Source organism: Nyctibius grandis, chromosome 28 (genome assembly GCF_013368605.1).
Source record: "Nyctibius grandis isolate bNycGra1 chromosome 28, bNycGra1.pri, whole genome shotgun sequence".
Classification (NCBI taxonomy): Eukaryota; Metazoa; Chordata; class Aves; order Nyctibiiformes; family Nyctibiidae; genus Nyctibius; species Nyctibius grandis.
Genome location: NC_090685.1, coordinates 1,470,798 through 1,483,307, shown reverse-complemented (window position 1 = coordinate 1,483,307; position 12,510 = coordinate 1,470,798). Strand labels below are relative to the sequence as shown.

The 12,510-nt window shown below is 42.5% G+C and overlaps 1 protein-coding gene across 2 annotated transcripts in view; it reads right to left on the bottom strand.

The window, feature by feature from the left end:
* Window positions 1–11,886, bottom strand: part of UQCC1 (ubiquinol-cytochrome c reductase complex assembly factor 1) — a 48,463-nt gene extending 36,577 nt beyond the window's left edge. Inside the window, exons 1-4 of one of the 2 annotated variants that reach the window (XM_068419591.1) lie at window positions 11,817–11,886; window positions 8,090–8,194; window positions 6,352–6,456; window positions 1,968–2,069 (exon numbers count right to left, since the gene is read on the bottom strand). In XM_068419591.1, coding sequence (XP_068275692.1) covers window positions 1,968–2,069; window positions 6,352–6,456; window positions 8,090–8,194; window positions 11,817–11,840 — 336 coding nt within the window. In that variant the 5' untranslated portion in view covers window positions 11,841–11,886. Of the gene's footprint in view, window positions 1–1,967; window positions 2,070–6,351; window positions 6,457–8,089; window positions 8,195–9,537; window positions 9,598–11,816 lie in introns of those variants that run through there. The other variant, XM_068419592.1, reaches the window with a different exon arrangement.
* Window positions 11,887–12,510: the final 624 nt, after the last annotated feature.

Sequence of the window (12,510 nt, the reverse complement as noted above, 5' to 3'; positions counted from 1 at the left end):
AAAAGAAAAATAAGAAAGCTGCAACTGATCTCCTGCTGTGGAAACACAGGAGTCATTATTTTCCTTATTCAATAATCTCAGGCTTCTGTCAAAAATCAAGTATACATCTGAACTTCTTGCAGCAAAATAATTTACACTGCTTAGTGAGTCCTGAAGGTTTCACTTTTAAAGGAAACGCTGCCTGGCCTGGGAGTAGAGGTCTCCCTGTGAAAGCCACTGCTGCACACCAGGCATTACTAGACATTAAAAACATTGTAAAGAACAGTCCCTGCAATCCAGCCCTTAAATAAGCCAGGTAACACAGGAGAAACTGGTGAAATTTAATCATGGAAGTTTTAGGGTGTAGAAGAGGTGTGGGGGAAGGGAGAAGAAAATGGAAAAAAGCAGAGAAATATTAAGAAACTTCCCTAAGATCTCATAGAGAGCACTGGCAAGGCCAAAAATGAACTCAGGTCTCTTGGGCCCTAACCACAAAATAACTCTCTCCAAACCCAAGTTCCCTGGCCAAAAGCAGGCAGTAAAGAGTAGCAATTAAGGAGAACTCTGAATCAACACTTAGAGCTAACAAGAACCTTTATTACAACAATATGTACACAAGCACAGGGGAGAGAAACTACCCTCTCGTGAGGTTTAGCATCACCTGATTAAAAGCAACTGATTTTAACCAAAATACCCAACCCCCTAAAGTGTCAGCTATCTTTCCTTTATATTTTCTTTCTGAGGAGTGAGATGCCATCAGCAAGTTCCAGATCGATCTCAGAGGAGGTCCACTATGCCTTGCAGATATTCAAAGCACCTTATAGGTTTTAATTCCTGCACAGCTGGGCTCAGCCCTTCCTTCAAGCTGCCTTCTCCTCTCACTCCTTTATACTGTGTCCTAGTTCAGAGCAAAGAAATTATGAATTTTGTCTCTGTATTTTTCCTTCTGCATAAGTAATAGAAGGTGCCTCTTCTAGAACTGCTCTCATTTAGTCAACATTAACAACTGCTTTATGAAAGGACTATTTAAAAACATGAAAGAGAAGGACCTATTTGTGACTCTGCCCTAGTCAGCTACTACTGAAGAGCGACTCAAACAGCAATCATAACATATCTCACTGCTGCCCATTTGGGAGACCCTCCTGTCACAGGAATACAGAACACTGAAAGAGGTTCACAGAAGGGCAACAAAAATCAAAACATGAAACAGTCTCAATAACAGAAACAAGTTAGACTAAGTGTCCTCAGTCCAGAGAAAGACTAAGATATTATGGAATATATGAGTCTATAAAATCACCAGTGGAAGGGAGAACGTGAAAATACACTCCAAGGAAAGAATAATCACCTTTTTTTAAGTACAAAATTAAAAGGCACCAACTGAAAACAACTGTACTTCTTCCTCCAGTGGGTACTCAAGCTATGGGACTCCCCGATATTGAATGCTATGGATGCTATAAACTTACACGACTTCAAAGTGCAACTGGACAAATTTATATAAGAAAAATCCATCAATAGATAATTACAGAAAAATGCCTAGTTACATGCAGGAAGTCCTGAAACAGACAAGTGTCATAGGCTGGAGGAGCACATGAGACAAGGAAATTCTTCTAGGGGACTGCAACTGGTCATTATTAAAGACAAGATGGTCTACGTGGGTGTTTGACTTGGATAGTAAGGCTGTTATTGTGTTCTTTGGTGCACAAATGAGGTGAAAAATAAGATAACTGAAGAAATTCAAGAAGGCTTAAGACTCTACAAACCAAATCCGATATTCCTACTTATGTCAATGATGGCGATGCATAGATCAAGGGAAGTTCAAGTTATGGATTATTCTTCACATCACAAAACAGGAATTGATATGGGTAATAATTAGAACTTTTCCATTAAGTACTACTTCTATCATAAGAAAAAAGGTGGGGTTTTTTTTGTTTGCTTTTTAGAACTCAAAGTATCAAACAGCCAAAAGAATTTATAAATTAATGCTTTACCCATCTGCTGTACTTCAATGGTCCTGTGAAACCCATTGCTTCTATTATCCTTGTGAAAGCACCCACTTTCTCTTCAGACAAGGAATCTTTTGAAGAAAGATGCTGTAAAATTGAAGTATCACATATTTCAGTCTTAGCAACTAAATCTGAAAAATCATTTTAGTTAGAAAAGCCAAAAGTTCAATAGAGAATTTTAGGTTTTTTGCTTACTTTCTTTGTTCAACAAAACAAATACACATTTAGGTCTTCTCTGCAAAATATTATGCCGTTATTCCTATGTGACATTCTTCTGTTTATGAATGCAAACATTGCATAACTGTTTTGATAAAAGCATCCCACTAGAAGCTCAGACTCCACCAGTTTGTACAGAAACCTGCTTTCCAAAATACGGCTCCCAATCTAGATTCCCATATTCTTTCTAGATTTGTGTCTACTTGGGCTTAAATCTTTTGCAGATTAAACAAGCAAACAAATCACAGAAACAGAGTAAATAAAGTTAACTTTCACCTTCCCTCTCTTACTCTCACAGCCATATAAGATTCTAGAGTAATTATGTATCATATAAACAAATCAGCTCCATCTTAAAACTAATGAAGCTACATCAACCCACTGTTCTTACTGAAAAGCTCCCCCAGACTGTTATTCCCCTTACAATTAATCTAAATGGTACTTGCAGAAAATCTAGATCAGGGAAGTATTTAGTCCTCAATGACTGTCAGTGTCTGCAAACATGAAGATGAATGTTCTCTTCCAGATTAACTACACCCCTTAAACACCACTGGACTGCTAAGAAATCCTCATGGCATTCTGCCTCTAAGCATCCTGGCAGGAGCAATCAGCCATCAGTAATTATCGTTTGTACTCCAGCAATTAATTTTTAATGAATTAAGTATGCAGTATAAACATTTTGTTATCAACAAATTACTCTACTGTTAACCCATCTAACCAAAAATGTAATGCACGTGAATCTCCTACATACATTGAGGAACACAGCTGAGAGCCACTATAATCTGCGAAAGTTCCCTGACCAAAGCGATGTTAAATTGCTTTCAGTTGCTGGAATTTTACCCTAAACACTTCCTCCTAAGACATGAGCATACTAAGAAAAGAATTTTCTTAGTAGGGAAGCAATTTAGCAACACAGGGCCTGCCATACGTGGCCAGAACATACACTTAGAGCAGGACGGCGTCTCCAACAAGGACCAGTAGCAGATACTTGGACGAGACACAAAAGCAGAGAAATCCGGCACCCACATGCATCTTCCTGGGTGGGACCTGCCCAGCTTTAGTCATTCCTGCACTAGAAAATGTATCCACACATTCAGCACCTCAGCGTTTGAAACTACTTAACCTCCGTAACACACCGAGTTGTGGTACACGAGTTTCACAGTTTAATTATGTAAAAAAAATTCCCTTGTGCCTGTTTTAAATCCAACCTTGCAATTTCACTGGATGCTCCCAATTTTTCTATAAGAAGCTGCAACAACCATTTCCTATTCCCTTTTCCAGTATCTTTTATGACTTTTATAGGTCAGTATCACACATATTCCCATCACTCCTCTCTCCTTAATTTATAAGGGTCCTAAAATAGCCTCCTCTCATACTGAAGGCTTTTCACATTTCTGATCATTGTGGCTGTATTCTCTATAGCTTTCCTAGCACTAGTAATTTTTGAGATGGCATGAATGACAAATAAATACATATTAAAATACAGACACATATCCTGCACAAGTTGCTATACTTAATTAAAAACTAACTGTAAAGGTGACAAAAATTGTCACACAAGCTTCAGCTTTTGAGATAAAATGCTTTGCACTTGTGCACTATCCACAGATGGCTATTAATGCCTTGAACCCCGTCATGCCTCGTATTCAGGTAAATAGGAAGAAACACTCTCAGTGCCATTTTAGTATCTCTCAGTCACCTAATAAGACAGCACAACACTGTACAGCACCTCCTTTAACACTCAGATCCTTTCTTTGAATATTTGCCATTAAAGCTGCTCACCAAGTCTCCTATTGTCAACCAGAACAAAAGTATCTGCAAAGTCACTTTCCCACCCTCTGCCACATGTGATGGACCCAGCGAGTCTACTGACATGTACATGAATATTTAAACCAATTTTTAGTACTTTCTCTTCAGGATTATCCCATTCAATATCTTCTTCTCTGCACTAAAAATGACACGTGAACCTTACATCACAAGATAACTCCACAAGCCCCCCTTCAGACAGGCAATGATAGGATACACTCAGGCAGTGTCCCAATAACCACTGCCATAGCAAACTCACTAAATCAACTTTCATCTCCTCCACAAGAATTAAAATCATACTAGACCCCTAGTGAATCTAGGCAGACTAATTTTACTACATACCTCTTACCAACAAATGCATTACGACATCTCCCTCAGTATGGATTTTTCATTACGCAGAGGAAGGTAAGTTAAAAACCAAAATTACATCAATTCAACTGTTGTTAGCTCGTCACCAAAAAAAATGACTGACTGCAAAACAGTCCTTTTCTCAGAAATGCCATGATCCTTGCTTCATTCTTCTGCAAGTCTGCCTGGACTAGCTCAGGAGATGGAGAGAGGATTTAAGCAGTGAGTGTTTGGTTCAACCTATGGATAGAGGTATGCAGTTCATCCTGCCCATGCTAGGACTGCAGCCAAATGCAATTAAACAGTCCTATAAGAGTATATAAAATCAGATCTAGAAAACATACAGCAAACTTCAAAAATATGTTTTATAACTTACTCAAGCTCATCAAGACACTGAAAAGGACATGAGCCCACCTCAGCCTGACTTTCTGGCTCAATAGCTGAAATACAGTGCTCAAAGCAAACAACCCTCTTAATTTTGATGCCAAATATAAAAATGAAACAATCGGAGCTCACCATTAATTCTAAACCACTTTCACACCAGGAGTGCATAGTCAAGTTCACATTTCAAAGGTAAGTATTCCTCTATTCAAAATAATGAGGTTGCAGTCCAAAACCCTACCTCAAACCTTACCTACACTGTCGCAAACAGCTTCCTCTCTGGTCATAAATCCTGCCTGGTTTCTTACACCAAAGCTATTTTAACCAGGAAGTTTCCCTGATTCATCTTTTGACCTTTGTACCCCTCCCCTAGCCCTTTCCAATCAAAAGCAAGTCTCTGACCCCTGCCTTGAAGATCTTCACGCCACTCCTGTCTTGTTAGATCTACCATCTTGTCATCCATTGCTCTCCCAGATCTGCTCTGCACATGATGTTTGTGCAGGTGTAAGAGGGACGGTGCAGACAGGCGTAGGGACTAGGGGTATGCACCATGCTTGAGAGCTTGGATTCTGTTCTTAGCTCTGGCCATGGTGAATTGTGCAAGCCATTCTGTATGCTTCAGTCGCTTTGTCTGCATAATGTTTGGTTTCTCTCACCATCTGAAAAACACTGAAAAATTGACTCAAAAAAGGAAAACTTCTAGTTAAGAACCAGACGCAAACAGCAGACAGGGGTTCTTTCCTTCCACACATCTTCATTTTGTCTGCCCATGTCAAAATAACCAGTTTAAAATATTTCTTTGTATTTACCTCTAACTCTACACCAGCAAAATACACAATAAGGCAGAGAGCAAACTGGGATTGCTGCTTTTATGCAAGTTTTACCCATCGATCCCTAACTTTCTTTTTCCTTCTGTCCTCTCATTTCTTGTGCCACATTCCATTCTGCCATTTTCTTCACATTGCGTTAACAAGAGCAGGATCAGGATATTTATTAGTTGAGAGACACTGAGTCCCTTGGATAAAGTGCTAAACTAATCTTATGGAGATGATTCATGCTCTAGAAAACTTATATTTATTGTCTTTTGTCTTAGAATAGAAGTGATGCAGAGACCACAGATTAATAAAATAGTACAGATGAATAGTAAATAAATTATTACATAATAATTAGTCGTTATTAGTAGATTCCATGACAATTTTCAGTGTTTAGCAGATAGTAAAACACATTATTCCCAAGCTAAAGAATCAGGAAACATCTTGTCACTTCTAACACGTATGGGCAAACTTTTGTGTTTCCCTTTTTAAAGGTAAGAAAGGAACATCTGCCCCCTACCCCAATAACTACTCTCCTTAACTTAGTTTCTTTGCTCATTGGAAAGAAGCCCTCAGGCTTATCGTTGGAACCTTCACCCCAGACAACCCGACTGTAACTGCACCCTCCTGCGCTAGCACTTCATTTTCTGGAAAGGAACAGAGAGCACTTCTCAAATTACTGGACCCATTGTTCACACGGTACAAAAACATTTGATATAAAAGGTGAATCATCTCCTACACGTTTTGAAAAGTGTTTTGTTACCTGTACCTGTATAATCCCTAGCACAATAAAAACATCAAACTCTTCTAACCTTATTTGTATTGTAAAATGATCTGTTTTGCTGTGTAATGGCCCCATTGGCTTGAATCAATCCACCGCAGGATTTAGACAGTCGGAACCGGCCAGCCTTGCGTCTCTAGTAAAAATGATAAAAGAAAATGAAAGAAAAGAAAAAAATGAAGAGACGATTTACACCAATTACCCTTAGTTTGCTTCCAAGTCAATTGCAGTTCAGTCTAATCCTGAAAAACTTTATATCACAAAAAGCACAAATTCATTATCATAACTAGTACAAACAAAACGGCTGTTCATGCTCAATGCTCCACATCACACACTTTCTAATGTCCATAAACGTACTGATGGAATGGACTGGCAGAACACTCCACTCAAAAACCACAGGCTATCTGCTCTGATTTTCTCACACACTGCTTCTAATTATGGGGTTTGTCTCTTAATAAAGAATAACTCTTTTTTCCTGGCTTTGCAGAGAAACAGAGTTAATGTATATAATTATGTAGGTAGCACAATCTACAACTTTATAGTCCATCCAATTGTCTTTGTGGCCAGGACTTGAGCAAAACAAATGACAGTGTAAAAGCTATCACTACAACCATTATAACTTCACAGCCCATGATTTGTATTTGCACAGCTACTGCACAATAAAGACAACTATCAAGTAGGAGCGAGTGGGATCTCTAGGTAAGAAGCTGCACACTGAATAGAACACCTACCACAGTCTCCCAGCACACGCAGATTAGTAGTAACTTGTTTATGAATAAATTCAGACAGAGTAAATACGCTGGTTTGTTCACAGGAGTCGTTCCTACAAGTCTACTGAATCTACTGGTAGCTCAGAGTAAGCCCAGCTTTATCAATCAACTTCCCAATTGCTCATTTCCCTCCCTGTTCCCATCATGTGCTACTTGATACGGACTGGTGCTTTAATAGTGTGGTGGTGTCACAAAAGCACAGGCAATGTTCCCAGGACTGGAAGGGCTTATCTGAGAAAAGACATCCAAGCCAAAGAGCTTACAGGTAAGTTTCTAACTCTGTAAGTCATGGCTCTATGATACAAGTTGCAATATACACGAGAACAAAGAGGCTTAATCTCCTCTCATTTCTTTGTATGCAAGAAGGAAGCACCAAGAGATACACTCTAATTCTGTTCAGACAGGCTGCATCTATTCCCATTTTCTACACATTTGTCACCTCTTTATTATTAACTGTTATTACACGATGTTTTAGTTAATTTACTATGGATAGACACAATCTGACACTATGCCAGCTATTACAGAACTGGAAGCAAAACTGCAAAGCAGTGCTTTCCACTGAAACAAGATGCCTTCATGTTGTGCTGTGCTAGGTAAACATACCATCAGCACTAGAAGTCCAAGGCTACTAGAAAGTACAGTGGAGACATTCTATAAAATAAAGCCCTGGAAATTACATGCAATCGTGACTAGCTTGTAACAGCTGTTTTGGAAAAACACCACCTACATTTGGATTTCTGCATTTAATATACTCATGACAGATGATTTGAATCCATTAAAAAGACTACAGAGCTGGAATGGAGACAACTGTGTAATAAAGAGCGGGAGCTCACCTTTTTAGCAGCAGAAAGCTTTTAAGTTGCCTTGACATTTCAGCAACACACAGACAGTGAAGACATCACTTTTGGAAGCCTCTTTATTTAAAAACCATGACTTTTTCTTACTAATTTAAACTTATCCCATTTTTTTTACACACTTTAACATACTCTGATATCCTACCTGGAAAATAGCACAGAGCATCCGCCTACACTGGCCTTGGCCTGCGGTTGTCTGTAACAATCCACCGCATGCTGCTATCCATTGAGTTACTCCAGTCTGGCAGCTCTGCAATAGAGAGACTAGCAATGAAGAAAAGGACCTTAATACTCAGAAACAGTTTAACTGTCCTCCTGCTTCCACAAGTTTTATTCATTTATACAACAATCCTGACATTAAACTCCCAACTTGCGCTTGACAAAAGTATAAATTTTGATTTATATAAAATCTTGCCTTCCAGTACAAGCATGCAACCCAAGTCTGATGGCAGAAACAGATCAAAGGAAACGGTGGGCAGTCTACATCACAAAACTATACAACAATTTTTGTATCTATACAATAAATTCAAATGCTTAAGAAGCGTTCTTCAATTAACTGACTGCTCTTTAAAAAGCCCTCATCCACCTGTCAACTTTTATGTATCTTTGTCTTACCTTACTCAGGCACAGCTAAGAATTTTAGTGTTTCAAAACCTTATATTGTCCCAACGAATTTCAGTGAAGATAATTATTTTCTCTAATGAACATGTCAGGTAATATGGAAAAGAGGTGAGGTTTTATTTGCCTGCACTTTCTTTGTGCCTTTTATTTTCTGCAATAAAGTTAGTACAATATTTGCCTCCTTCATACATGTTCTACATTAATATTGGAAATAATGTGTAAGTTATTAGAATGGATATGCTTTTTTCTAATGAAAATCGCTTCATTTTCAATTGGCCACAAAGATTATTAACAGATTGAAGCATCCAACATATAAGGAGAGGTTTAGCTTTGAGAAAAGAAGACTCCAGGGAAATCTTATCAATGTGTATAAATACCTGAGGGGGTGGGCAGTCAAACTCTTCCTAGTGGTGCCCCGTGAAAGGACAATTATGGGACTAGCAGATCTGCCCAAAGATTAGGAGGAACAGACACAAAACCAACTTGAGCTCCTGTTCCCTGTTCCTGCACAGTCCCTGCTGTCCCTCGGGCACAGCGTGCTGCTGCCTCAGGCTGTCCCTCGTCAACTCCTCACACTGCTGCACTTCTAATCCATTAAGGGAATTGATTTGGGTTTTTAACAACTGCCAGGGGAGAGATGCACTACCATAACAAATGTGATTAGTGCTCACTGCTCCTACACCTTCCCACTTCTGCTGTAGCAAGACTACTTAGTTTCTGTCCTTCTCCGTAACAGCACTACCCAGCAAGTAAAATTATGAAAATTATACATTTCTATCCAAAAAGACATTTCAGCTGTGTACCACAAAGTGCTTCTTGAGATAATCCAGTGCTCGGATATAAACAGTTCAACAAACACTTAAGTGAGAAAGAAAATTCACCATTTTTTTATAAACAATTACTACCAAGATTCCAAGGCACCTGACAGATTTTTTTTGAGGCTTTTTCTTTGTAATAAGAAGGAAAACATACCTAGGTTGTGATATGTCTTAGAGCTTGAATAGACTGGGGTTTATAGCTGTTGGAAAGCACTGCTGCAACAAAACCGGACAGAGACACATGAAAAGATAAAATAAGCATAGGCACCCTTCAGAGGTGAGATGTGATAAACAAGCAATAAAGAAAAAGACAACAGCAGAAAGCAGCAGAGCAACAGGAAGGGAACACAATGAGCTAAGGAATCTCGCCTAAGCCAGCGTCACTGCAGAACATAACCTTCCTTTCAAACTACAAGTGCTACTTTTATTCTCCATTTGGCTGCAAGAAAACGTACCAAGCATAAACTGAACAGGATTACTCAGGAATAGTCTGCAGACAGCGCAAACACCTCCTGTGACAAGCTGCCTTGTCAAGATACCGATGAAAGAATATCACTACGGTTCTTCTAAATTCTCCTGGCAACCATTAGGAAAGCCTTAGGTAGCAGGCAAACTATTCATCGAGATCTCTTCTTAGGTAAAGAACAGCTTTATCATAATGGCAGCATTAACTAGTAGAGCTGAAATATTTGGACGATAATCAGGGCTCTATCATACACTGCGAGCTCCTGAGAAGGCTTGAAGACAGAAGAAAAAAAAAATTTCCTTTCTTATTTCCAGTACAAAGAAGAAACACTGAAAGTTTGAAGACTTATTTTCATACAATTAGGCAACTATTAAATTCTAATGCAAAAGCAGATTCTGGGAAATGTCAAGGATCAGCAAAGCTTGAGCTGAAGCGTGTTGCTGCTGTCATAACTCCCCTGCCTCCCAACTGTGTACTCCCACGATTTACTACAGCTCAGGTCCTTCTCTGATTACAAAGTAAGGCACTTCAGATCACAAAAATGGCAAACAACTACACCTCCTCCGCTCCAAAGAGGAATTTTTCTGGCCAAGTTGAAAAGCTGAATCAGCTTACTGTGCCACATGAATGTCAGAGGCAGCTGGGAGAGGAGGAGTTGCCCAGGGACAGGTAAGCCTAGGAGACAAGTCCTTCACCTTCTGCAAGCAGGTTTTCATTGCAAACCGCACCCTGGGGGCACAGCTCCACAGAGAGCAGAACCATCTGGTGACTCACTGTTCTCTACCACTCTTCCTGCTCCCCTCCTGCCTGGCTTCCCCACCCTTTTTGCCAGTGATTGTCGCTTTAACACATTAAAACGGCAGGAAACTATTTTTATGTTGCCATGGTTCTGCTGCTCCAGCATTTGGAGCATAAAGGCCACAAAAAATGCTGGAGGAGGCAACGGTAGGCAACAGTGCAAAGCTGTGAGCAAGGGGAAAGTCTAGGAATGGGAGGAGACAGCAGGAACTCAAGCTCACTGCAGTTCAGTCGCTCTCAGACAGGTTTGCTCTCAGCTGCTTTCAGCTTGAGAGCTGAAAGGACAGGGCTCACCATGCTTATAAAAACCACACCCCGAGATGCCAGTTCCAAGAATTTAGTGGATTAATTTCATAAGTGGGTATTGCCCTCTGACTGAAGGCCTTTCGCCTTCCTGACGAATCTGTCCCCACCAAGCAGCGCTGACCACCCCTGTATTCATGTGGTGCCAGATCAGACCCAGGCACAAACTTCCCTTGTCTAGACCGTATGCCAAAAGGTGGTACCCTGCTGCAAAGACTGCAAAGGGTAATAGAAAGGGAAAAAAAGCATAAAAATGCATGAGAAAGAAGGGAGTTGTGTGATTAGGAATCCACCCTCACTCATTCACAGGAACCCAATCTCTTCCACTTAACACAGAATTGGAATCTTTATGTTATCCCTGATATCAAACACCTCTGAAGTGAGAAGGGAATCTCTAGGAATGGCAATCCCCACCCCACAGGGCACACACACTGTGCCCAAAGCAACCAGCACCAGGCTGAAAAAAACCGTCTCAAGCCCCAGTCAGGAGCACTAAAGCTTTGTATAATTCTCATGTGAACACAAACTCTGAAGGAAAAGCTCGACCCGCTCCTTCACCAGAGCCCGCTGCCGGGGGCGGGGGCCACGGGGAGGCGGCAACAGCCGCTGGGTGCCGCAACCCCCCGCAGACACCCCCCGGCTTCACAAACGCCGCCAAAGAGCCTCGTCCTTGTGCGCGTTGTCTGGGGAGAGACAGAGACCGCGCCGCAGCCAAGCCGCGCACAGGGCGGCCCGCGGGAACCGGCGGGACCGGGCGGGACAGGCCGGGCACCACACCACAGGCGCTGGGACAACCTCGCGGGGACGCGCCCGGTCGCACACGCCGCCCCGGGGCGCAGAAGGCGGCCCCGGCCGCCGCCACTCACCACGGCTCGCACCAGCGCCGCCATGGATCCTCGGCGCCGCTTCCGGCGGCGCGGCGGGCCCGGCGCGGCCCCTTCCGCCCGCCGCCTGCGCATGCGCGGGGCGGGACGGGGCGGAGCGCCGCGTGGCGCTGGCTTCGCCTCACGGGGGGCGCTGCGCGGGGGACGGCGGTGCGGGGGCGATGCGGTGAGGCGGGAGGTGTAGGGAGGGGGAAGGAGGCGAATGCTGCCCGCCCGTCGCTGCCAGTCCGCTCCTCCGGAAGGGCCGACCCATAACGGGAGGGTGGCGGTGCTTTCGCCCGCGGCAGCAGGGAGCGGGGCGTGGAGGCAGCGGTAGTTTCCTCTGGCTGAGGTTGATGTGGCCGTTCTGGCTCCCGCAGGCTGGAGGCAGCGTCTGTGTGAGCCTGCACAGGTGTCAGCACAGGGATGTCACAGCGGTGGTACCAGGAGAACATGGCGGAGCCCTTCACACCAGTGTCCCCACAGGCCCTGCAGCCCTTGCTGCCAGGAGCGATCCCGCCTGTCCCTGCTGTGTATCCCCTAGTCCTGCCTCTGCTGGCACCAGCTTTCATGAGGCCACAGAGTGAACCTGAGCAGCAACCTGACGGGTTGAAATGAGCTGCCTTGTTTTGCCAGGTTAGTCTTAATCTGGATCACATCCACATCACCTCACAAATGTTAGTCCTGCTACACGGGA